Source organism: Manduca sexta, chromosome 27 (assembly GCF_014839805.1).
Source record: "Manduca sexta isolate Smith_Timp_Sample1 chromosome 27, JHU_Msex_v1.0, whole genome shotgun sequence".
Lineage (NCBI taxonomy): Eukaryota > Metazoa > Arthropoda > Insecta > Lepidoptera > Sphingidae > Manduca > Manduca sexta.
Genome location: NC_051141.1, coordinates 1,148,385 through 1,176,170, shown reverse-complemented (window position 1 = coordinate 1,176,170; position 27,786 = coordinate 1,148,385). Strand labels below are relative to the sequence as shown.

Sequence of the window (27,786 nt, the reverse complement as noted above, 5' to 3'; positions counted from 1 at the left end):
AAATACTTATGTGTGCGTAAACGCCTACTAACACGTTCGTAGCCTGTACCATGAATCGATACGCCCGGGCGCCGCAGCCCGGGCTGGCTGTACGCTGAATAAACAGTCGGACGCCATCCCTCCAGGTTGCAGCACCTACCACGGAGCTCAAACCTTGGCCTCCTCAAGTGTTAAGATTAACTAGTGTCCTAAATATTTGAAATATTCCTCAGAGAAGAATATATTGAGTTTTGATATTTGGTGTAACATTCGGGTGCCGCGTGGTGGTGCTTATCCATTGCAGACCTACCTTGTACAAGGTGAGTGCTCCTACATATAATTAACATATAGACGCCTGATCCGCAGGTAACAAGAATTTTTTAAATTTGTGCGCGCAAAATTGTCTTGCTGTGGTGTCAATAATTTTAATTTTTTACGTCATTTTTGTGCTTGTTGAGCGATTGAGCAAAAAAGATATTTATAACTATGTTGTACTGTGATTATTCATAAAAAAATTAATGCTCTTTTTCAAAGAAAGGGAAAAAATTCTCATTACCGCCGATCGTATGTAGGTATAATAACAAATATGTATCGTTATTATATAGGAAGGTGCCTTCCTTCGTGATAAGCTTTATAAAGCGGTTAGCAAAATAATTATGACACGGTGAGTTAAATCGTCAACACTATAATTATAGGGCCGTCTCGAGTCCCCGCACCGTTGCAAAACGTCATATGTTCTGGGAGCGAATACGTTGTAATGTCACTGCTTTATTATTTTTCATTCTATAGCGATTAATAACGTCAGCCCTGTATTATATACTTGCCCACTGCTGAGCACCTATAGCGATTGCCTTTATTGAAAATAACAACGTGCCTCGGGACTTAGAACCTTAGTGATATAATTAAATGGATGTGAAGAAGTGTTGTCTGTTACGGCATTTAAATTCAATATTTTTTTTAGAAGTAGCATCGCGGATTATGAAGCGCGTAAGCGTTCGTGACAGATGTTTGCTAGCGTGGAGTTCCATGTGCAGAGCGGCTGTGTTGTTGGTCGAATAAAACGTTCGGAAATGTTGCGTAATATACGGAAGCGACATCACATTGATACATGTATTTATTTTTTTGACATCGGAATGAATATGCAATGGCAAAATAATAAATTTGCATGAAATGTGTCTAATTTCTCGAGTTCGTTAGTTATATTTTAGAGGAACCGCCAAACAGAGTAGAAAAAATTAAGCGTTAATTAAATTTAAAACTGTTATTGAGTAACATTAATGATGTACCAATTCGTTTATTGTTACGCACGAAACTATCCGCGCGGAGAAACAAAAATTAATCATGGACAAATTGAACATCTTCTATCCAAACATTTTGTCGATTCCAACACACCCGCCCTGGAGCGGTTACAATGCGGATCATTATGTTGGTGTGCGTGTGCAAGCGTGTGGCAACATACACTATGTTATGCGAGTTACCTTAGAACATAAAGTGGTTATTAAATCATCCTATACGCAGCAATGGGTAAAAATCAATCATTATTGTAAAAAGTAGGTATATAAGTACGAATGGTGGTCATTATGGGGGTGTACTTACCGAGGGGCTCTTGGGGAGGCCGACGCGCTGCCCGCAGGTGGTCAGCAGGTTGACGAGGCACTCGCGCACGCGGCTCTGAGGGAGGGGTGGCTCGTTAACGTATATCGACGGTAAGTGCCCAATTACGACACTGAATGGACAATTACTGGTGGGATTTCCACAAAGTTGGAAAACTTTGCTGCAATTTATAATATTTAATGTGCAATTCAATAGGACTTACAATGCAATGTTATACATTATTAGCGACAGTAATAATCGAGGGATCGGCTGCTATTCTCCTGATACTTAAAATTAAATTTTTTTTTTTTTTTTGCGAGAGTATTATAACTCGATATTTACTACGTTGTATAGTTAGGAATATCGTTCCCAGTACTGGCTTTATGTTTATAAAAAACTACGACTTTTAAGTATTTCTTAAAATAAATATAAGTAAGTAATAAATAGTATTTAAGAAATATTGTTACGAAATTTTCTGTCTGATCTCTTTTGTTTTTTTTTTTTATATACATTCGTTCCATTAAGAAGATAAGAAAATAGTAGAATAAAATTAATTGTATTAGTTGTAAGGTAAGTGGTAAACCGATGGTGTAATTATTGAATAAATAAATAAATAAATTAAATAATATATGGACTGAATATATTAAGTTTAAAAAAAACATATGAGATGGAATAATATTTTGTAAAACCTATTTTGTTACGTATATTTATTTTGATATATACTGATTTGTCGATATTATACGGTTTCCTTCTTGTTGTTGGGAGTCTAACGAGTTCTAGGAGATCACTGTAGACTACATAAAAACTGCTTTACCCTAGGCCAATAGAGCACTAACTTACGTATGTACTTTTAATAAAGAATAATTGATTTCCAGGTGTTGTTGCGCTCACCTGCGACATCCAGGGCCGCTTCCAGCCCGAGGCGAGCGCGTCGGCGGGCGACAGCGAGAGCGAGCGGCGCGGCGAGGCGGCGCTCTGCGGCTGGCTCGCATTGTTGGTACCGCTCTCCGCCCCCACCACCGTCGACGCCGAGCCCGACTGGGAGGTCGACGACCCTGCGCACACCACCACATAAGCACGCTAACGCCATGCCGGCCCTTCGTTATGACGCACCACCTCATATTGTATTGGCTTGCGCTGACTGCTCCACATTAGCGTTCTTTCTTCCCTTAACAATAATTCTGCTCTTATCGTGTTTGATCGTCCAGTTTTTCGGATATTTCTGTATGACTACAGATGAGATGGTGGATTTTGACGATGAGACAACCGCGATGATCCGCGTGATCCTGGAGGATCTAGAGGCACTGATCGAACTGATGAACTTGGAATTGCGCCAGCCCCGACAAACGCATAGAGGTTAAGCTAATGTTTTCTGGTGTGTCGCGCGGATTCAGGGGGGTGATCTTGAGTTAGTAGTTTTTGTGTTGGCGTTCCTGGACCCTGATTAGTTCAGAGGGTTAATTGATTTTAATAATTTTCGTTGGGCCCCCCTGGATCTGCGTCTGGTTGAAGATTGGTGAGTAATGAGATGAGATAGAAGCTGATCTTCCTTTTTGTCCATATTATATTTTATCTTCAGTAATATGTTAATTTCATATAATTTGCCTGAGGTTATTTAAATATGGATAAAACCACAAAAATCAGATCATTTTAATGTTATATATATATTTTCGGACATAACATTGTTAGCATAACTTTAATGAACTATTAAATAAATTGGGTTTCGTTTAAACGTCTAATACGCATTATAAGTTCTGAACACTACAATCGAAAAACTATTATATATCATATCCGATATGAAACGGGGTAAGGACAACCCCCCTTCAAGCACTACAGCCCTCAAGAATGCGGGTCATTGAACCGTACAAATGAAAAGGAGACCAGTAAAGTATACCTACCCTTGTCGGGGGTAGCGCTGGAAGCGTTCGACAGCGAGCTGGGTCCAGTCGCGGGTTGACTCCCAGCTTTAGGTAAGTACTTGCGGCCGATCACCGGCGTTTGCGACAAGTCGAACGTGAAGTCCATGGTGCGACCCGGCAACTCCTGGAAATCACCACAACCAGGGTTTTAGATAAATTTGCCAGTATCGGATACAATGATTGCATTTGTGCTGTTAATTGTGGTTGACGTCGTCGTTTATGGATCTTCACCAGTTTACTATGCCTTTACATACTGGGGTCCTGACTTCAATATGTGCTACGGGTAATCGATAGTGTGTAAACACATTTGATTATTCATCATTCGAGGTTGAAGTAACGCAGAGCGGGTTTTATTTAAGTATGGATATAATACCTTCTTTCCATGGAGTTCCGCGTCGAGGATCGAGGATGCCGTAGAGTCCCAGTAGGGCGGCACGACCAGCGTGGAGCACCGCGTCACCACCAGCTTGAGGATCTTCATCGCCTCCTTGTAGTTGTTGCCGTCTTGCTGAAATGTGGATGCAACAACCGTCAACTGTTATCATCAACTTGCCCAAGCAGAACTGATTGGCCTTAAAACTAAGCCGGTTAAGTACTAATAAATGACAATATCACCGATTTACAGGAATGCGGCGTGAAGTAGCAGCTTTACTGCCGTGCTTCGTAATTTCAGTGAGATTGATGGAACCCCGAAGTCCCTGTTTTCCCACGTCTTTTCATTTGCGATAAGTGACGTACTCACATCTATAAACTTGGCTACAGCTCGCAGCAGGTCAGCGTTGACTGGCTGGGCGGTTGGCGCGTTCAACTCCACGTAGTATAGCATGCAGTGGAGGATCGAAAGCACTGGCAGCTGCAGGTTACCCGCGCCCTGATAATATAATAAATATTAAGATTTTTTTAATCAAATACTTTCATAAAAATAGACACAACCAAGACATAAAACAAAATTATGAAATAAATAACAATAAATTAATTATTAAAACTAGTAAAGAAAATAGCAATCGATTTAATATTTTACGCCATCGATATCAAGAAGGCGTGCGTGCGAGCGAGATAGGCAGATATAACCATTACATTACTACTGTTGGTCCTACTGGATATAAAAGGCAGCTTTGAGTAATTTCAACAACTGATGTTTTATTTGTGGTCAAAATTATATACATACAAAATTACATAAGTACTGAGGGCTTACCTTCTCAAGAACCTCAACAAGGAAAGCCAGCATCTGCAGGGACAGGTGTGAGTAGGTGTCCCACAGGTACTTGACGACGCACTTGGTCCACTGGAAACTCTCCTTGCTGAACGTCCTTCGGGAGTACAGGGTCATCACGGTGCCCAGGTTTTCCAGTTTTTTGCTCTTTTCAGCCGTGAACTGTCACACACGATAGAAAATTATAGCCGCAAACAAGACTGTTCGATATCCTTAAATTAAGTCCGGCAATGCCGTCACAACTGCTCAATACAGATGCCGATAGGTTTGGTTTTGGTACAACTTGATTTGGTTCTTCTATTGAGTGGTGTGGATGATCAGACCACCTCAACTGGTTATATAAAAGTAGCGAATACCTGAGCGATGTGACACGCAGCCCGCACGCACAGCTCGTTCGCGTCCTCGTAGTGCAGGAGCATGTACGGCAGCAGCGCCACCACCGTCATGGGGAACGCGAGTGACTGCGTGGGGTCGATGACGGGCAACTCCAGCAGTGGGATCATGTCCGCCAGCACGCCCACCACCGGCTCGTACGTGTTCGGATGTGTGCAGCCCTGTGAGAATATCGGTAAAGAAAATGCGGGACATGGTCTATCTGTGTGTAAAATTGTAATTTAAATCCGTTTCCAGTTAATGACTTTCCCAACGTGTACATTCGCATAATTAATATAAAGCCGTGCCTTGAGCAGCAGCGCGTGCAGCGAGGGCGCGGTGTGCGCCTGCGTGCGGTCGAGGCGCTCGCGCGCGTCCGGCCGGTCGAGCGGCAGGCGCGCCATCACGCGCGCCAGCAGCCGCACGCCCAGCAGGAACTCGTGCTCGTAGTCGCTCTCCAGCAGCGACGCGCCCACCCAGAACAGCGTCGCCAGGATCGTCAGCTTGTCGTCCTGATACAAACACTTGTTGCCTTTACATGTCTGCCGAACGAGAATGCTAACACCGGTCAACGCGTTTCATTTTCTTTTTATATATATTTATAGCATAGCATCGTCATCTTGGTTAAATTACTATCGACGACCGGAAAGCGTTCAGTATCGATTTCACAAAATTATTTATTTTTACAAAATTTTTATATTACACAATAGTACCATATTTTCTGCATTTTATTACCATATCTAATTTTATCTTTTTTTTAAAATCAATCTTGACGTTATGTAGCTTCGTGACGGCAAAGTACAACCACAACTCACCTGTGTCGCTGTGTCGCCGAGCAGTTTGAGCGACTGCGCCGACCGCGACCGGCAGAGATTGGAGCAGACGCCCTTGGTCGCCTCGCCGCATGTTCGGTTCCGATCTGTGCAATAGACATGTTTCAGGCACGGCTGTGTAATTCGTACCGCTGGTAGTGTCGGTACGTACCGTGTGTTTTCTCCGCGCTGGACGGTTGCACGTTGTTCTTGCGCACGCAGTACGACACGGAGTAGCTAGTGCTGCGAGTGTGGTTGCTCACACAGCCGACGCACACGCCCGGAGAGCGCTTGCCTGTACGTAAACCAACACAACTCTAGTCACTTGTGTTATAAACGATATCAAACTGTATAGTTTCTACTTAACACTTTCATATTTTCAGTGGCAGCCAAAGTGATAAAGTGACAATTATTACGTTATAAAAATATGACAAGTATGAACATAATACTGCTAAACTATAAAAATAAAACATTTATAAAATCCGTAGTTTATAAAAATAACACTTAACCAACTTTGGCTCTCACGACCTGTTGCACCACTAACTTTTAATCGTCAATTTTCTTTCTAAATGCATAAGAATACCTTCTAGATATTTTGTTACACTAAAAAGTTGGTAACTTTTAAACTACACATATATTTCTGTACACTATCTGGAACTATTTTAGTTCACCACGCACGACACTACTCTTTACATTCTGGATTGAATCTACATTTCCATATGCAAATTTATGTGGTGGGTGTGGGTATGTTCTATTTTTATAATATGTTTACTTATTATCATAAAAATGTCTCATTTATGACCGAAGACTTTTCTCATCATTTGATAATTAAAACAGTTCGGACTGGGTTTAGAGTCACCAGAGTTAGAACAATATCCGGGTGGAGTGCCGATGAAACGAAAATTAATACAGTTAATAAATAAAAATAGAGTCCGATATTAGTATGATAAAGTTGGTCTTCACTAGCATCAGGTCCGTGCAACTGGAAGCCGTTTACCCGAAATCTTCTGAAACTTAAGACCTTTGTACTAATGGTAACATTTTACATTGTTCCAGGACAATCAAAGGCTTTTAAGGCGAAATAAAGTTTGTAACCGTGGCTCCGATGCTAGCGTATTCTTGGCTTTATTTAGTTTTCGTGTTCAAAATGATCATAATTGCGGTTTGTTTTTTAGTGTGTATACTGACTCTTATCTGTCCCCGACGGCTGCGACTCATTTGGGTAATTTCTACAATATTTCTATGGGTTTTGTTATTTATTTTCTTTTACCCGTTGGTTTTGAAGGTGCTTGTCAATATTATAATGGAGTATAAGTAAAACTTAATGATTCTTCAGGCAAAATAATAACTTTTTTTTCACCGGATTAATTAATTGTAATTATGGTATATCAGGCGCGGCTTAAGAAAAGTGACAGAATTTTAATTTCGACCATATTATCACTGCGCTATGATATAGATTTTTTTGTTTGACACATCATTAATTGCTTCACTAACCAGTACACTCTCACTACTAAGGCTGGTCTATGACATATAGGCATATTGGATACGTTTGGGTTACACACACTCACACACCGCCGAAAGCGTCGTCGTAATATAAAACAACACTAAACGGTGTACCTGGCGCATAGGCGGCGCCGTTCGGTTGGTGGGGCTCCTTGTTGTTGAGGTTGGGCGTGGACTTGAAGATGTCGCGCATGTAGTCGAGCGGGCGGAAGTTGGACTCGAGCGAGTCGACGGCGGCCTCGAGCGTGAGCAGCAGCTCGGTCACGTAGCCCTGCATGTCCTCGCCCTGCTCCGCCACCGTCTCCACCAGCCGCGACAGGATGTCCGACACCATGCGCCCCGTCATCGCCACACCGATCAGACGAAACACCTTGCGAATCATACACAATATATGTTGATGGACATTGTGCTCACCAAACATATATACATTTTATTTTAACTTGATAAAATACTATGTCAACAGAAATATTTAAACTCTTATAGTATTTAGTTATTGTATGGACAAGTAGAAGGGGATTTAACTAATCAAAATTATGCTAACATTGTACTGAAGTATGTTCGATTGTTATCTTCTCATCCATTTATTACATACATTATGTTACATCTCTTCTTCCAGTATGTTGTAATATATTTTATAATTGATTTTTAGTATATATAATTTATAAGTCTGCTTTTTCGCACATTTAAGAATAAGACAATATAATATTTATGGTAGCGTAGAATTTAAAAAAAAAGTAGAATCAATTAAACGTGGTAACGTTTGTAGTCGACAATAATATAAGAGCTCTGAAGCGTTTTTTCTGTTTATGTTTTTGAATTTAATATGATATCGTATGTTTGTGTAACGTTTGACAATAATGAAGTATTAAATTATGTAGAATTTTAGCGCACATTGAAAAATTAAAAAATAATATAACTATAGATACAATGTTTATAATACAATACAATCAGTTTACTTTCTTTGTATAGTAATATATATTTAAAAATATAGTATAATTATTTAGATATGTATTTACGTATTAACTATATATATGAAACAGTAAAATCAACTATAGATTTGAAGAGATTATATTTCTTTTTTGGGACTATTAGTACAATCAATCAATTATAATTATTTATCAATTTATATGTATAACAGGCATAGGCATAATCATGTTATTCACAATACTTTGTGAAAAGTTAAATTTAGATACGTAGCCGTAGAACGTTCAGTAGGAAAGTAGTTTTATTCAAATATTATGCTTAATAAATAAAAATATTGCAAAATTTGTTTTTTCATTTAATAAACCTATCTTTATTTGTGTAAGAAACTATTAAAAATGTATATGACAACATTATGTGACACATTACTTCAAACATGAATTATTGTAACATTTTTAAACAGTTTTGTATTTGTTTTTAAAAATTGTCGGGGTATTTAGAATGTGGCAAAAATATGTCAACTCAGTATAATTCGTGATCGGTCGAGAGACTACCACGTGACTGACACGTTGGTTTCTCGACCACGGGATGTTTTGAGGACGCTGATGTCAGGATTTTTAGTAATTATACTATGGAGCTTCGTTCATACTAGAAAAAGGTTTTTAATAACTAAATCATTATAATATCTAGTTGTAATATTTTGTTAAGCAATTTCTGCATAAGACTAAATAAATGTTATTATATTGTTCCCAGTATCCCACGGTATCACTGCTATTTCGTGCAATTATATAAATATAATAAGTTATTTATATAACTTATGATATAAACCGAAAGTTATAAGATTTCGTTTAATTTAAAAACTTAGAACAATTAATTTTAAAGTAGGTAGGTAAATAGGTAGTAGGAAGTAGGTGTATAATAGATGGTATTTAGTGTTTTTATGTTTCGTACACGTGTACGGAGGTTTGTGAGTCACCTGGAGCGACCGCCCGGCGTAGTGCCTGGAGGGGCAGGAGAGGCCGAGCTGCAGCGCCGTCTGCGCCCAGCGCTCCGACACCAGCGCGTGCGGCAGCGACTCGCGGAACACGCGCAGCACGTGCGTCAGCAGCGTCTGCATCTGCTGGCAGCTGCGCAGCGTCCACACTGTAACCATACCGCATACCTGATTACTTTTACGGCCTTCACTCACAGTAACTGTCAAACACACTCTTACTTTTGTCTTTATTATAATGCACAATCGAAGCTTTGGCTTCGGTCAGTAAACATTCGGCCCGTATTGATTGTTTCTAACAAGCGCCGCAATCGAACGGGATAAACAAATTTTGACAAATTAACGTTACGATTCACAATTTATTGAAATCGACGATTCGATAATGTAGACAATTTTTATCATCGATTGAAATAACCTTTCCATACACATCATACAATCAATATGAACATTAAATTTTAAAGCAACAAAATCATCCAAAATCATGTAAGTATGACCAGAAATAGACACATTTGTGTTGCAGTAAATTTTTACATATGTTATCTGTCTACACCACATTTATCTTTCCATGGTAGGAACTATCAAAACTGAGACTCCAGGCAGGACTCGTATGAGAGACTCGACTGGGAAAACATCACCACGCCACTGATATATCCGTTCTTGCTGACAAGCAACATTTTGTTCTGATTCGAAGAACACAATAGCCAGTGTAATTGGGCCTGTGATAGTAATAGCTAAACTGAGCCCTACAGTACTTACTATATAACTGTTTAACGAGCGCATTATTACGCCATGCATTACTATTTAATCTGAATTTCGAGTGGTATTATCACTGTCATCGAGTTGTCATCAACCACGGTGGTCAGCGGTTTGTAAGCTACCTATTTTTTTGGATAGAAATAAAAAATAAATGTGAAGTGACCTTTGGCGGTGATGTCCTCGTACTGCCACAGCGGCATGTGCGTGGGCCGATTGGCGAGGAAGTGCACGAGCGACTTGATGACGTCAGCGACGGGCAGCTCCGCGGGCTCCGGCTCGGGCGCGGGCTCCGGCGCCGGCTCGCCCTCCGCCTCGCCCGTCACTATCACCGGCAGCGACGGGTAGTTGTCGCACTCGCCTGAACACAATAATCGAAAACTAACTGTCTGTCTACTTAAAACTGTTTACATTTCAAGCTTTAGTTCTCCTTTTGAGTATAAGTTTTGTTCATAATATTACATTATATATTTTTTTGAAAGTGATGCATGGTATACGGATATTGCTATATATAATAATATCAGCATTGTATTACTATATACCCTCCCACTGTTTAGCACAGGCTTTCTCTACTACTGAGAAAGTTTCGAGCTTATTCCACCACGCTAGCCTAGTGCGAATTGACCGACTTCACACACTGACAAAATCTCTATAGCGGAACTTAAGTATGCAGGTTTTCTCACTATGTTTTCCTTAACATTAAAGCAAAAATTTACAAAGTATAAACGTGTAGAACTCTCTTTGAAAAGTCAGAGGTGCGTGCCCTTGGTTTTGAACCTGCCGACATTCGTCTCTGCAACCCTTACCACTGTCAACTAGGCATTGCCGCACCGCTATGGGTATTTATCAATTATTATCAAAATTATTATTTCAATTATAACAAGATTATACCGTACTCATGGTACATTTTGGAGATGTTTGGCTTCTCTCGATCGTCAATGCTGATGATGCCCCCCAAATACACCAGAACGAGATGCTCCGTCACGGTTGGTATCGCATCAGGTACAAAATATAGCTCCAGAAGTAAAGTTATGGATTTATCCAATAATAAACACTCACCATCGGGCGTCACCTGCGGGTCGGAGCTGAGAGAGCGTGCGTGCGAGCGCGGCGAATGTGCGCATTGCGGGTACTTGTCGAACGCCGCGTCCGGCTCTGTGCACGACATAGTACGTCACACATTACTAATTATAGAAAACAACATAAATTTATTGAAATCAATTTAACATCGATTTGAAATCGATTCAACATCGATTTTAAATTCGATTGAACGGCATAACTCGTTGAAAAAATTGGTAAATATTATAAGGAATTTAATCAATATCTTAGTTTTTTTTTTCTAGAATCGAATAACCTTATTAATGGTTGTTATACGATTAGGAAATTTTTACGACACATAACCCCATATAGTGACACAAAAGTGTGGAGTAACGATGGGAATTATAAATTCATTGAAAAAGTAATGTCATTTGCAATCTGCGATAGCGGCACTAACAGTAAATATTTATTTCGCGCTAGGCTACACTAATATTATAGAGCGGACAAGTTAAACAGTTTGTTTGTTTGTTGGTTTGAAGGAGTTAATCTCTGGAAGTACTGAATCGATTTTACATTACTCGTGTGTGCTATAGGATACTTTTATCCCGGTGAAATATTTATCGCGGAAAATCTTTTTCACGCAGTCGGAGCCCCGGGCAAATGCTAGTATAATACAAGAGATATTCACTGACGTCTGTATGTAGATGCCGTAGTATAAATACCTATTGGTATGTATTAAATTCTATTCTCCTGTGCCGGAAAATGCCTCAAAGGCGAATGCATGGAGTAACAGTCCCTTGCAAGTCTGTGACAATCCTATTTACAACACAATCCCGGCCCACAGAGCGTCAGTGACGCGTCGAGAGGGCTCCGTAATCAGTATATTGATAGATGCAGATGCGAGCGCTGGCTGTGGAAACAGACACGCGTTCTGTACCTAACAATGCCCTATAAATTACTTTATGACAGTTTGTTATGTGTACGTCTCGGTGGTTATCGACGGGTTAATGGACTTAAGCGATATTTTTTTGCGATACAAGTTTCATGCATATGAAAATCACCACTTTATTCTATGTCTTTTTTAATTAGTTAAGATTTTTCGAAAAAAATATGTAATTTGTTCTACCGACCCCATTACTCTTGGACTATATATTCTATTTGTGATAGCTTTTAAATGGCCTTCGCATATTTATTTACTTCTAATATTGTTAAATCTAGCTGTAAGCTTTCCGTAAATAATAAAATAAATAAACTAATTCGCCTTCTAAAACAACAACTACGGGATAATCCAAGACATATAATTAGACTTGCAACAAATAGTATATTCGGGCACACGCCGAATATAGCATATTGTGCAACCTTCTTCCCCGAATATTATTTTGTTGTTCTATTCAAATTACAATAAAATGTCTTAATACACCATAAGCTGCAACTTAAATTATGATAAATTTAATTACTATACTTCAAATGCATAGATTTTTGTTTCTGTATGGAAATTTATTATATTTAACTACTTAAATGATTACGAGAGAATTATATTATTATAGAATAAATTAATCTCTTTATTTTACCAATTATTTGAGCACAACAAAACATTTTAAGTATTTGGTATTCGGGCGATACGATAGTCGACAGCCGGTCCTATCCCACACCCGCCACTAGCTGTACTTATATAACATGTAACGAAGTCGAGATCGTACCGGTGAAGTTATGGTGCACGAGAGGCAGCGAGGGTGGTGGTATCCCAAGGCCGAGCTGCGCGGAGCGGCTCGCCAGCAGGGTGCGCGCCACCGTCAGGTGGTCGTGGTGCGCCGCCACTGCCACCAGAAGGTTCAGCAGCAGCTGCCGGCAATGCTGGTGGACTATCCACCTGCGTCACAACACTTTCATGTTAAAATCTGTACACCCAATTCTGAATCCATCAGTAATCTATAGTGGCAAGTATTCAGAGTGCTTTTGGTCGCGTATTTTCTTGGACTGTAATTAGTCGCATTGCGAAATAAATTAGATTAATGAAAAACATTTACAATAACTTTCTATAATGACATATGGTATATGAAGAGGTGATGCGAGACCGGGTTCGGTACCTGGTGTGGTCCATGCCAAGGAACACGATGTGCAGCATTAGCGGCACGTGGATGGACCAGTCGATCTCGACGCCCTCCAGCACCACGTCGCACAGCAGCATCACCGCCACGTTGCATCTGGATCAAACATGCTCAATACATAATACCAGCTATATATATAAAAAAAATACTTTTAACTAATTATTTTAAATAGTTTGTCCTTAATTCCATCCTCCAATGTTCGTTGCTAACATAAAACAAAAAAAGGGGCGATACAAAAAATGATGTACTAGTTTTTTACAGTTTGGCTTGATAAGTCACGTGGGTTATCTGACGTCAAGTAATCTCCGCTCCGAACGACCCATAACTGGAAGAGTCATGGGTGTCCTCCAGGATTTAAAAGAATTCGGGCGATCGCCTGTTATTTCATGTAAAATAATTTTTTTAATCTCTTACCTGGAAATCAATTAGTATACGCTATCATACCAATCCACAACTGCGAGAAATAATCCAAGAAAAATTTGAATCTATTTTGTTTACAAAAACATATGGTATTGTATTTATAAAATTTTACTAGCAAGTCGGTCACCCAATGTCGTGATCCGCACCGTCCACGAGCATTCACCAACACTACAAGAGATATGGATGCTCTGACGGACTGACGGACAAGAAAGAGTGATTAGAGGACACGAGAGGCGCTTTTAGGCACTCTAAAATGTCACAGAACATGCGAAACGTAAACTACTAATTCACTTTGGTTTTCAACGAAGCAGACTAATAAGACCTCCGATGAATACATCTACAAGGCGGGTTTACCACTACCAGTATTTAGATAATGTGTTTTGATTTTTGATATCATGATTGTAATAAATAGATAGACGTGGAATCCATATATTGATAGATGAAGAAAAATCTTTGTACCCCTTTTAAAGAATATTGCGTTTACTGAACAGTATGAGATTTGGCATGATTAAAGTTCATAGGTATAGAGAAGATAGATGTGATACAAATATATTAAATTCGAAGGTGGAATTTATACCCCTGGACGGCCATTAGTATATTATAAAATAAAATAAAAGTGCCTTTGTTAGTGGACAAAAGATGGCGCTAACAGTCTCCGATAGACACTCGTGTTCCAAATTTTATCCGGATCCGTTCAATTGTTTCTGAGTTTACTTCTAACAAACTTATAAACATGCAAATATCTTCATAAATTTTCGTATTTATAAACAAGAAGTACGATTTGCATTCTTTGTCCTCGTTAGATCGCAACAATATAAGCAAGATATTACAGTCAAAGATAACCGCCATCTATTGTCGAATATCCGTTGCTTTTGAAATGAAATTCTTGTTCATTTTTATTTTTTTCATTTTAACTGATGCATTGAATTAACAACACCTGAACCATACCAACCACGTAAAAGTGTTTTTATACTACAGATACGTACTGATAGTCACTTTATTCTCATAATCAAACATTATCTATACTGCCATATTAAGCTTAAAAGCGGTATCTCAAAAAAAAAAAAAACAAAAACTTGATTCTTATGTCATCAGATAGCTTAAAGAAATACCCATCCAATGAACTTATATAAATAACGGTACCTTGTTTAGAACTTGTTAAAAAAATTGAAAGAGTTTATCCATCTCAGTTTTACATACAAAACTATAAAACTATATTTACAAAACTTCGATTATCTCGAAATAAGGTTTCCCTGACATACCGCTTTTGCGTTTAGTCGGCAGTACAATTCAATTGAGAGTCGACATCAATTGATAAGGTCGCTGATTTAAAATGAATGTAGATAAAAAACTAAATATGTAGTTACATATTAAAAATTGAATTACTAATAAAAACCCACGACTCGTAACCCTTCATACATGAGAACTAACACTGAGCGAAATGGAATGCCACCTGCCGTTAGATAGCTGACTTATTATTTTACATTTATTTAAACAACTAAATGAAAACAACGTAATATTTAGCTGCCAAAATGCAGATTGATTAGAATTACCGGATTCCTGAAATAATGATTACAAATAACTATTATCGGTATTTTATTCAACACGAACAGAAACAGTTACTTACACATTAAACAAGTAAAGAATAAAATAACACATGTACTCCATTATTAAAAATGTAACCAACACCACTGTTCACAGTTTAACAGATTACTTAAAGAAGAAACAAACGTCTATTATAGGTCACAAGTATGAGAAGTCTTGAGCCTGTGATATTCAGTTTATAATACATTCGTAGAAAGTAAGTTAAAATTGATTTTCATTTTTTTTTCTTGGAAAGAAAGAAAATATTAACACTTTAGAAATGCGTATTATTAACTAATTTGTTTAAAAAGTACATATATTAATCTATTTATAATTACTTATATAGAGATCTAGTACGTTTTTTAAAGTAAATTATAAAATAATAACTATTATAATATAAGCCATAACATTCAGAAAAAAATATGAGACACTAGCGCCATCCATCGTCAAGTAGACACATTGTATGTACTGTCAAGTAGATAATTACTTACAAGAAAATGGAAACATCGTAACTTTAATTTTAATTTATAAGACGATTTCCTGTAGCTAAAGAAATTTATACTATTTGTGTCTCTTACAGGGCAGGCAGAAATATGACGGCCATAATTAGTTTTCTTTTGGACCAATGATTTAAAACTTTTAGGTTGATATTTTAAGTATTATATATAGTATATACAGTTTCGCCATAAATACCTTGATATAAACAAAAAAGTGACAAATGGTAATTTATTATTAGATAAATAATAATAATTTTATCAATGCACATTAAATTTTGTGTTATTAAATTGCCTTTTATTTATATTATTTTATTCTAATTCTAGGAGAGCAACATATTGTGTATATCGGCGAAACGTTATGCCTCAATACCTACCATGTACCAAAAAATATTATAATAAGACTGTTATTTGTCAACAGATGGCGTTAGTCATCTCTTACGTTGGTTTCTTACGTAGCAGCTTTCGTACAAAACACACTAGAATCTAAAATATTGTTATTTTAAACCAAGACGAACTGAATTTATAAAGTGAAGAATAGTACGATACCATAGATATCTGAATGAAAGCGTTGTTTGGGTTCAACGGACTGGTCAGAAGTGTTTACTTAAATGTAAGCAGGTTAACTAATTCATATAAAATGAGAGCTAATGGTCCCATTAGTGCGTTTAATATGAAGCCCAGTAGGTGTAACTTAGCAGAAACTTGTAGACTGGCAATGTGCACGTGCAACAAGAGGGCAAAAGAAAAAAAACAAGTTAACATACTTATGTAACCGCGGATAAACCCGACGGCGTTTTAACGACGGTGTTTGTAATCGGGTTACTCTAACCTGAGGAATGAGCCCGCGGCGGCGCCGGCACGCTCGGGGACCCGCTAAATTAAACAACATCTCACGTGGTACGCTTTTAGGATTATTTTTTGGCTTTGCGCTAGATCGGTGTTAAACGCATCATTGGATTTTTCAGCGACGCCTTTTCCAATATTCTTGTTTTATATTTTTGCGACGTGATCTTTTAATATTTTTTTGATCGAATTGTCTGTTACCGTCGGCGTCTGAAATTGCTGGCAGCCTCGAGTGACGTCATACAGTTTGAAGTTGGATACAGCATATTATAGCTTGAACGTCTTTTTGTTAAGAACAGCACACGTGCACATCCCTAACCAGTCTGTGAACTGACCTGTGGAACCCTGAGATGGGCTGGCTGCTGTCGGGCAGGTACTCAGTGAGGAGTGCGAAGAACCCTCCGTACTCGGGCATGGGCAGCGGGCGCGGCTGGGGCACATCGAGCCGCGGCTCCTGCGGGGTGGCCGGCGCGCTGCCCGGCAGCGGCGTCGCCGACGACTCCGGGCACAGGCCCGTCTGCAACGACACAATGTAGAGGCGAGTGTGACTAGGCATAATCCACGGTAACACATAGTGGAGAAGTACAAACTAGCCAACATTCATTTTTTAATAATATACACTTGATATATTATAATGCTTTATTGAGGACTGCCTCGGTGGCGTAGTTGTACTGCATGCGCGGTACGGCAGCGCTCTGAGGTCCTGGGTTCGAATCCCGGGTCGGGCAAAGTGATATTTGGGTTTTTCTGCTCAGTATCAGCCCGGAGTCTGGAATTTGTGCCCGATATGGCGATAGGCTCGCCCCCTATCACATCATAGGACGGAACACACTTGGCGAAAAGTGGGTGCCCTAGTTGCGCCTTTGCATACCCCTTCGGGGATAAAATGCGTGATGTTGTGTGTGTGTGTGTGTGTGTTTATTGAGTAGGTATTTCTAAAAGAGTTAGGTTACGGCACTGAACCCATACAAAATCAATTTGTGAACACTATTTTACCGTAACTCTTCATTATATGTTGGAGCACTTCTTGGTACATAATTAAAACTCGTTGAACAACCACAAGTAACAAATACTGTTGTTAACTTTAAAAGAATCTGCGAATATTTGACGAGCCTTCGTTAGATGTGAACCGCCGTAATTAAGGGTGAACCAAGTTTTGAAAAATTACACCTTGGAACATCGCAGTCCACACCTCAAGGTTACGATATCATATTTTTCGGTATTTCAATAATAAATATTGATGTATGTAAACTAAAAGCTAGATATGCTACCTTTGTATTAATCTTTATTACCTTCATTATTTTTTATACTGAATAACGAGAAATAATTTATACGTTTTTTTAGAATGTAAAAGAAGAGCGATTGCGTTAATCCCATTCTAAAATGAATCGCAAACAGTTTCAGCTTAATTCTCGAGACCCGATACACTATTTGACTGAATGAACAACTGTCGTCGGCATAAACAGTCAAAGAGTAATCTGAGAGTAATTGAATGGTAAAAAAGTCGTCGTGTTCTAAATACGAGTATGGATCGACTACTGAGCTTTGTGGTAACCCCATGCTTAGTGGCTTCGACAACGCATGATGGTCAAATTGTATAAGTAAATATACATTAGGACAACCTTGTTTTTTTTTAATTTTATAAAGGCGCCGGAGATGTTCAAAAAGATTCTTAAAACTCATTCCTGTTTCAACTTCGGAATTACGTCATGAAATGAAGGTCCACCCTATTAGGTACTAGTACTATTGTACTCAACCTGTTTATTGCTTCTTTACGTCTGTATGGAAGCAAGATTGTCGATATACGGACACGTACCGGAGTAGCGTCGCCGTCCGCGGGCGGCGCCTGGTCGTCGTCAGCGGGCGGCGTGGAGCACGGCGGCGCCGATGCGCGCTTGTCCTGCATGCGGCAGCTCGCCTCCGCAGCCTTGGCGCTGGTGGAGAAGTAGCATATGTTATCAGTACTCCACATAACGAAATATACTATCTCTGTCCTATTTCTCGCAAGCAGCAACGGCAGAAAGGAACTCGACGGCTCAAAGGCATATTGTCGGTCGTAAAAGTATATTTTATAATTATTGATTTTAAAAATATAGGTAGTGAATTTGTTTTTAAATATTTACTAAAAGAATAATGTTCATTAAAACGAGTCCCCAGTAAAATCATAGCTTTTGTATTAACAACTCATTTACTGCGTGGGAGCCATCGGTTTGTAAAAATCGCAGTTGAACGCGTTATTAATCTGGAATTAGGTTTTCAGTGCAAAGTATTAACTATGAATAAAATATATAATGTACCTAGGTTGCATCAAATGGCAGGTCGGGTGATATAACATCGTTTCCTATTCTTTTTTGCAAATTTTCCACTATGTTCCTGATTCATGTCAAATAATGGGGGACCGGATAATGCGTATACAATTAATTAGTTAAAATAAAAGGTGTCTATACCAGCGGCGAAAGGGGACATTTTCCGAAAGTGAACCCGACATAACATAGAGGGACTAATATGCATTAATGAGTACTAATCGGCAAATCGTTCTAATCATAATTAGATTTTACATCATCAACCGTGTTCTAACTTCTATAGACCCGTCGCCACCGGTCTGTACTGTAATAATTAAGATAATTTTTGAAGTATCATCTGTTAAAATTATACATTTTCATATTAATAATATTATGTTCTCAATCGATGACCACTAATAATAATTTAGTATTATGTTTTAATAGAACTTAAAATCTTTGACACAGTTACAGTTAATGAAGATCTAATTTGCGCAGAAAGAGTATCTATCCCGCTATACATATCCGAAAATACAGCAAAAAATCTACAGTAACAAATCGCGGGGCCTTCCGAATTGGATCCGCACAAATTATAGTATCGTATGCAGCGGAGTGCGGATGAACTTCCTCTCTGACATCCGATTGTCCGCCCTCCGGCGAGCTACCTGGCATGTCGCGCCACAAATTGTTACGTGCGAATTTAATTGGCAGCTTCATTTGTATAGCGTTGGAGCAACTGAATCCAATTAGCGAGCCGCCCCTTGTCCTGCGGCTGATCCAGTCATATTGGCTGAGGAATTGATCAAATGACACAATGTTTTGATATAAAGACGGCGACTGTCTGTGCCTGGACTAACTTTCGATTGGTGTAATGGGTCACGTGGATTTATTAAGACAATCAGAGGACTATGCGTTCAGGATAACAAAACTTTTGGCATAGACATAATGTTTTATGTGTGACATTCAGTAATATTGATAGAATTTCACGAAATTTTATATTATGATTTTATTAAGGTGCCGCCAGTCGAGACGTGGCAACGCAGCGTTATTGTGAAGAGATATCGGTTTTACGTGCATGGCAACAGACTGGTGGGGAATTATTTCTGGTATAAGTTATCGATGTCAGAGATTCAAAGGCTTTGCTGTTAATTTGTCGAGAGTAAAGGCAACGTCTGTTGTTTATTGTCGGTAGAACAATACCGGCGCTGGGGTCGTTGCTCGACAGGAGTCAGGACAATGCCGCCACCATTACCTGGATCACGTGACGCGTTAGTTTCAGTTGTCGTATCAATCGGACGCTCTATTGTCCGTACTGTCTGTGCACACACGTCGTATGACAAATTAATACATTTACTGGGACTGTATTGTTCAATTGTAAATCCGCACCGAAATGGCTTGTACTAATCAATCGATTTCAATCTCAGAGGAACGTAATGTTTTGTCGCTGATTTTAATGAATTGGTTCCAACATCTGGGACATTGTTTAATTTTGTAATACGCATGTTCAAAAAAACTGGCATGCGCGGGATAAACATTATTTTCCTGAGCTCACCATGCTGTGTTTGATGTAGACAATTATCTATTCAAAACCTTTAAAATGAATGATGCGGTCAGTCGCGAACGATATACTCAATACATCAAGACTCTTTATTTGTCAAACATGAGTGTACACACAAAGTAGACAAGTTGTTCAATCTATAATATTAAAAATGAATAGCTGAATGTATTGCTAAGCGCAAATCTCGAGAGCAGCTGAACTGAAATTGCTAATTCTTTTTTATAAAATTCCTTGAAGTACGAGGATGGTTCTAACGGGAAGAAAAAAATTAAAAATTGCATAAAATAGTCTAAAAACATCACTTTTGTATATTCCCATACAAAAGATTCGTAATAATAACTAAAAGTCAATTTGAACTTTAAAACCATACCAGAAAGTTTAAGTGTAAGTGGAGGGGTTCCGGGAAGGCAAAACAATTGAGTGACGTTAGATGGAACAATGGAAAGAATTTTTAATGTTTTATAATTTTTATTTTTGTAATGGTTGACTTATCAACTTTCTTTTTTTTTTAATCATCCTAGCTGACCCGGTGTCCCGAATAGCAGAATAAGAATTAAAAAAAATAATAATTTAAGAATCGATTGTCAGGCGGTACGAAGTTCGCCGGGTCAGCTAGTATAATATATAATATGTAAGATGATCAGTCATGGTTGACCTTTATAGCAAAATTTTTTTTCACATCTACATAAAATTGATTATAATATATCATAGTCTTAATTAGTTTAGCTAAGTGCCCACCATTCACATTTCCGACGTATATAACACGAGTATCTAGTCCCCTCTGACACGAGTGGAGACATTGCTTAACTGTCTATCAATAGTTTTCAGCGTAAAGATGTCCGCCAAGGCTACAGGATCTGACGCAATCGATGTATAAACTGATTGCATTCGCTGAGACTTCATCTATTACTCCTTTCCAGTCTAGACGATTAATTGTATCTAATACTGTCTCATACATATAGTATTATTGAATTGAATGTAGCAAGCCGTACTGGTAGTCGGCAAGGCCTTGCAGTAAACAGATGCATTGTCGCTGCCTACGGTCCATTTTGTTTTACAAAGTACAACATCAATAGTGAAATGCCTAATGTTGCAATAATTGTCGACGTCAGCTATCACAGGGGTGAGCCGCAATTAAAACTATACTTCGTGTCAGTTCATGCGGTAATGAATACCATTTACTTTCTCCTAGCATTAGCCTAAAAGCTATAAAAGACTATAGCTGCGTTTAAAAAAAATGTATTAAAGGCACTACCCTCAGGTTGATAACAATTTTCCACCGAACGGAAGTTTCTAGTGGGCTCATCGTTTTTTCCCGAGCTCGCTGCGCAGCGGTCGGTAACTACATTAAACGGGACGCTAATGGATCCCGTGCTTTTCTATGATACTATTATTTTTGTTCTCTACGTCAATTTTTATTAAAGTTTGTAATGTATTCGGTTAATGCTTAAAAATGCGAAATTTTGTGAAGATGTCTGTTCCTATGAACTAAGCGGTTGAAGTGTACTCCAATAACTTTGAATCAGGGTGGCGGACGTGTGAGAAAAAGGGAGCACAAAACGGCACTCAGTCCCTGATAATACAAATTTTATTTTATTTTCATGTACGAACAAAGGTTCAAGATATTTAATTTCGTACTGTGCGCCATGCCTTTACTATATGAACATCAACGCCGACTAATACATTTTTGTATTGTTTTTCTTCCTCGAAATGCATTATTTCACATAACTTCAGTCATTTCTATTTTCCATTTGTCGGATAAAATTTTTTCAGTTAATAAATGTAATTAACTTGAAAAGTTTCGTTGAGTTCTTTGTATTCAATTCTCTGCAGTGAAATATTAATTTTAATATATTGAGATACTTCACTATATAGATGCATTTATATATAAATGAATGAATCCCTATTTCTCTTGGTCACGCTATAACTTAAAAACGACTTCACAGATTTCATTTCTTGTTCTTTGTACTTTGTAGAAGCTTATTACGGAAATAAAAAAAAAGAAATGCTCACATAAATTTAAAATATTTTAGAAAACTTAACGACTAGGATTTTAATTGTGCGAGTTTGATGAACGTGAATTTTAAGATATCACTTTAGTTCCTAAAATGATTTTGCGTAGAAACGTAGTAAACGAAAAGCCGCAGCGCGAATTGAATATTCACAGCTAAGTCAGTACTACATCTGTCGGGTCGGCTAGTAAATTTACAATAACAAGGCTTTGTACATTTCCGGACTAACAAAATTGTTTGTTAGTAATCAGTTATCTTTAACATGCACATACATAGAAAAAATCCTGCACGAACATATTTTAGCTCTTAACTCATAGGGCGTAACGTTAAAAAAAAACCTCATCATTACCATAGATCGGAAATTGTTGAAGAAGTTTGATAAACTGGGGCAAATCTGGGATCCTCGACGTCAGCGGTGGTGTGGGGCGCGCCCCCTACGGTGGGGTTTGTCCCCCGTTGGCCGTGTCCAAACTTGTGGTGCACACTTTTGCACGTTACAGACTACCCCCAAGTATTTGCAAATGTGGGTGATGGGGATTGCGAAAACCTTTGGCACAGGCGGGGCGAGGCGGAAGGGGCGCGGGCGTGTTGGACCGCGACACTTTTCACCAACTATGCCAATATTTAAGACACGTGAGTTGCTCCTAAGTCTAATGGGTTTGGATTTAGAGTCAATATTCAAAAGTTAAGTTAGTTCAGCTTAACCCGCACAGCTGGGCAAATTGTACGCAATATGTAAATAAGATTTTATGGTGTGCGTTCTACGACAGAAAGAAAAAATAACTCAACTATAAGTGGTCATAAGAACTCGTTGCACTTGGCCTATATTTGTCGTCTCGTTTGAAACGGCTATTAGCATTGATTTGTCCCCCTTGCGTCGGAGGCGTCGGTACACGCGTTCCCTTCTCTACTGAGGCGCCACATCTAGGGCGACACGCACGAGCTTCGATGTCATTACACGTAATTTTCCAAATGGTATATGGTAACAATTTTAATTTGAGTAAAAAGCCCTCTCGCTCTCGAGTCTAGGGCACCCACGCATCATCATAGCAATTAATTAGTTAATACCCAGGATAAAATATCTTTTTACTTGGATACTTTTATTATTATTCTTTTAATGTTTTTATCCCTACAGATCTCGTCATGTTTTAATATTGTCTCTGCTCGATTTGAAATTAAATTGATTGCGTTGTAACAAAAAGTTAAACAGGAGGAAGATTTTTGTTTTTGAGCTTAAACTGAATTGACAGGTGGACTCTCCCTTTTGTGGAATTCCTTATTAACTGTGGTATTCTCTGTTGCAACATGCTATTAAGGAAGACATCAGGAGTTGCGCACACGCAGTGAAGGACTAGGTTTGCATTATTTGTGAATATGTTACGAATTCCAGAGAAAAGTACTGGCGTGGTACTGCCGTACACGTCCCGAGGTTCTTTCGAAGCTCAGTAGCTTATGGGGATAGGACGGAAGGTGTCAATGCACAGGATAATTGTGGTTTTTACAAGGACTTTATCACTAATACTCCGAGAACGGCCACGCAAGGGTTTAGTGGGTATGCCGCTGTAAGTTGGAGTGGTAAGGGTTCGGATCGGAGCAGCGCTCGTTTTTTTTGGCGGGGCAGAATTGTAATTCTAACATAGCCGAAGCAATAATTTCGTTATTCCACAATAAAAAGGAAAGGACCTTTCAACGAGCAACACAGGCTACACAATCCCTTTGAAAATCGACTAGGCCAGGGCTAGTTACAAATGTCATAGATACAATAAACATATCTCCTATTAAAAAAATACCTTATGCTAGAAATACTATTTATAAGATATTTTCAAACACTCACACATTTGGGCGCGCGCTTCTGAAAATATTCGTATTATAGAAAATAGTTTAACTACTGTCATTATAATTGCGTCTTTAACGCAATTGTGATAAGTTGACAAAATCGTACAAAGAATTATTGTGCACATTGATATTTGTTACATTCACTCTATTAGAATTGGACACGATAATTTTAAGTCGTATATGTTACCTCGCAATCCTGGGCCTTTATTTTATGTTCGCTTCAATAGAACAAACACTGGGAAGCAAGCACCTGTGCCTCGCCTGTCCTGTCTCTGCAATCACACAGCTAGTGTCTGATACGACATTACCACTACAACTTGACTACGAAAAAATAGTGGATGAAGACACGCGTATGCGGCGCAGCTGGCACATTCCCACGTTGTCTTTGAACTCGACTTTGAAACTATGGTCACGGCCGAAGGGAAACTGCGCGAAAACTTAAAAAAAAAACAAGCGGTGCAGCATCGATTGTGTGGGAGTGAAGGGGGGGTCGCATAGCCTCTACTGGCGATAGAAGGGGGACGGGCGCCAAGTTTCCCGGCAACATTTGCCCGACTCCAGGAATTCACTTTCAATTTTTTTACGTAGGTAGCGATGTCTATGTGATATGGACTGTCAGGTTGGCTCATTGGCTTGAAAATTGTGTTTGTAGAATTCGAATGACGGAATGTTGAAATTGTGCAGAGCTAAAACAGGTATTGAGTCCGAAACAGTTTCCCGATAGATATAATGTCTAGCAGCAAAATGTCTTTTTCTCTCGCCAAGGGAACTGTTCAATTTCGACTGGCAGAATGACTAAATTAACACTTAATTTTTTTATACATATTTATGTGTGTACACAAAACCTATGGATAAGACGAAGGGTGGCAATAGGCCATTGTTTGGCAAAAGTTTATTAATATTGTAATTAATTACTAACGCAAAACATTTTTCGTGTCAAACGAGCTTAATAGACACGACCCAAAGAGTAAATAAAACAAAGATTTTTAAAAAACATATCCTACTCTTTTACAAAAAATTTCATTAGCTTTGTGTTTCAGGTAGCAACAGGCTCACAAACGCTGAGCACCAATTTCTTAATAAGACTCGTCTAGTTAAATGGACACCCGACCAGATTTATTAAAAAATACCCGTTCCGTCCTTTGTGGAAAAACCTCTGTAGTTAGAGCATCCAGTTTCACACTTGACTAGGGCCTAGTAAACTGGACGGATCATAAAGAAACCCTTCGCTTCCATAACACGTGGATCTCTGCTTTTTGAAAGTGTAATATCCCTTTCATACATGAATGAAAACGGATTAATCCATCCTTTTCTATTATGCAATTTAATTCGTCGTATTTCAGTTACTTGAAATTTTGAAATTTTTATGTCGTTTTTCTATTGTCCGGTTGCATATATTTATTTCCTCTTTTTATGTATGAGACGAAAGCAAATACTTTCTTCTTTGTTGGTATATTGTTAAAACAATGTATTAACACGTGTATATCCAACGAGGCAGTAGCGACAGTCTAAAGTATAAACACAGTGACACGGGGACCTCTGCCTCGTTGCATTATATTGTTTTACTACGGAATCATAAAAAACTCCACGCATTATGTAAACCTTGACCTATGTGTAGGTAAATAGCAGCAACATGAAAATAGTATGATACAATAGGGCAAGTACACATTACAAATTGCTCGAGCTATTTCGCTTCCCACTTGGGCCTAGATTCAACGCTATGTACGCAGCGAAGTTAAATTGCAGAACGTTAAATATATGTTTCAAAGTAAATCAGTAGAATAGTTCATAGAATTTTTGAAACAATTCCCTAGAGAGAGAGAGAGAGTGTGTAACACAGTACAAAATTTTAAATTAACGCCATTGTAAGGAATATTATTATATTTTTGTTAAAAAAGCGCAATGTGTGACATGTTGGAGTTAAATAACTGGAATAACGTTATTGTTATTATTATATTTTTGGCGCGAAAGTAAAAAAAAACTGTCGATATATGTAGAGCGATTACATTTTTTCTATTATGAGTTTGAACACTTAGACAAAACCTTATTTTAGTATCCCACTAATAGCCTCTTCCGGACAGCTTCATTGAAATTTTAAATCGACTTTGAAAGTACTTTATTTAAGTTTATTTCGCCTAATTTATGACTTACGTGTCGTGGCGACTCTTGTGGCTTTTCCTTTAGTGATATTTGTGTGTTGGCAGTTCTGGTGGATTTTATGGTTTTTTATGTGGATGATAGACTTACAGTTACCAACCACCACAGCTATCCCCTCTATCAAAGGTGTTTTAGTCGGGAGACAGATCTCCACGCGGACCAAACCACTAGTTGTGGCTAGTTTGAAATATAAACTAATTAGTTTCTATTGCCAGCAAGACCTTTCAATTAATGCAAAAAAAGCTTTCAGTAAAAGCTTTCCCGCTTCACTACTTTTTTTTTGAAACCAAACTAATCCAAAAAGCAATTCAAGTTGCTAATTACATTTTCTGTTAAATGGAACAACAAAGAGAGAAGTTCAATTTGAAAAGTGAACGTATGCCCGTCCCGCACACGATCAGATTTCATATCAAATAGTTTGACGGTTTATCAATTTGTATATATCCGGCTATATTTCGGTTGCAGCTGAGACTACGTATTAATTCTTATCCAAGTTAGAAAGCTGTAATTATTATTATTATTTTTTTTAAAAACATTTATGCGCAAGAAAGATCGCATCAAAATCGTCTAAGTATTAATACTACAACACGACACAATATAGTTTATTATTATTTACTTAAACCTTAAACGCGGGTGCAGCCGTGGACGGTACCTAGTAAATCGTAACACAGTACATCAAACTGATTATATTGAATACTCTTTCAGTTAAGACGAATAAAATAAAATATAGCTAATTGCGGTGCCCAGATAAATATCCTGTAGGCTTCGAACCCGCTACACCGGTTAGGTGTGTGGCATGTTAATGTGGGTTACAGACCAAGACCCAAGAAGGTAAATTAGCTTATAGCCGAGCCAGTGCGTCACAACTGTATGAGACTACAGACTATGTAAACTGAGCTTTGTGCAATATGAAGTACGCGAGCTAAGCTAGGGTTACTTAATTTAGTTCTCTGTCTGCAACCGGCTTAATAAAGGCTATCGCGTTGCAGTCTCGCGAAACGACATCCGATCTGTGTGGAAACAGCGTTCACTCCTTCTCTTTTATTTCAATTGAAAACAAATCTAGGGCGATACGAAGAGTTTCTGGGGTCCCGTGAGCGAAATATTTTATACTAACATATTATATAATTTAACGTTAAAAGGCGTAGTTGTATCTCATGCAACAACACCGCATTGAGGTCCCGGGTTCAAACCCTCCGTCGGGCAAAGTAAAATTGGGTTTGTCTGCCCGGAGACTGGAATTTGTGGTCGATATGGCGATAGGCTCGCTCCCTATCATATCACGGGACAAAAGGCACTGACGAAAAGGGGGTGCCCTGGTTGCCCCTCTGCATGCCCCTTCAGGCATAAAGGTGTCATGTGTGTGTGTGTGTGTGTGTGTTTGTGTGTATGTGTGTG

General features: G+C 38.6%; 1 protein-coding gene across 5 annotated transcripts in view; it reads right to left on the bottom strand.

The window, feature by feature from the left end:
* The window catches only part of LOC115455172 (protein furry), a 243,803-nt gene that overhangs the window by 22,315 nt on the left and 193,702 nt on the right, over positions 1-27,786 (bottom strand). For all 5 annotated transcript variants that reach the window (XM_037444170.1, XM_030183856.2, XM_030183861.2 and 2 more), the window contains 18 exons: positions 18,363-18,480; positions 16,882-17,063; positions 13,182-13,298; positions 12,795-12,964; positions 11,116-11,211; positions 10,223-10,417; positions 9,289-9,455; positions 7,506-7,761; positions 6,061-6,183; positions 5,892-5,995; positions 5,385-5,588; positions 5,061-5,258; positions 4,687-4,866; positions 4,234-4,362; positions 3,865-3,999; positions 3,471-3,615; positions 2,464-2,627; positions 1,576-1,650 (listed from right to left, as the gene is read on the bottom strand). In XM_037444170.1, the coding sequence (XP_037300067.1) occupies positions 1,576-1,650; positions 2,464-2,627; positions 3,471-3,615; positions 3,865-3,999; positions 4,234-4,362; positions 4,687-4,866; positions 5,061-5,258; positions 5,385-5,588; positions 5,892-5,995; positions 6,061-6,183; positions 7,506-7,761; positions 9,289-9,455; positions 10,223-10,417; positions 11,116-11,211; positions 12,795-12,964; positions 13,182-13,298; positions 16,882-17,063; positions 18,363-18,480 (2,758 nt within the window). The remainder of the gene's footprint in view (positions 1-1,575; positions 1,651-2,463; positions 2,628-3,470; positions 3,616-3,864; positions 4,000-4,233; positions 4,363-4,686; positions 4,867-5,060; positions 5,259-5,384; positions 5,589-5,891; positions 5,996-6,060; positions 6,184-7,505; positions 7,762-9,288; positions 9,456-10,222; positions 10,418-11,115; positions 11,212-12,794; positions 12,965-13,181; positions 13,299-16,881; positions 17,064-18,362; positions 18,481-27,786) is intronic.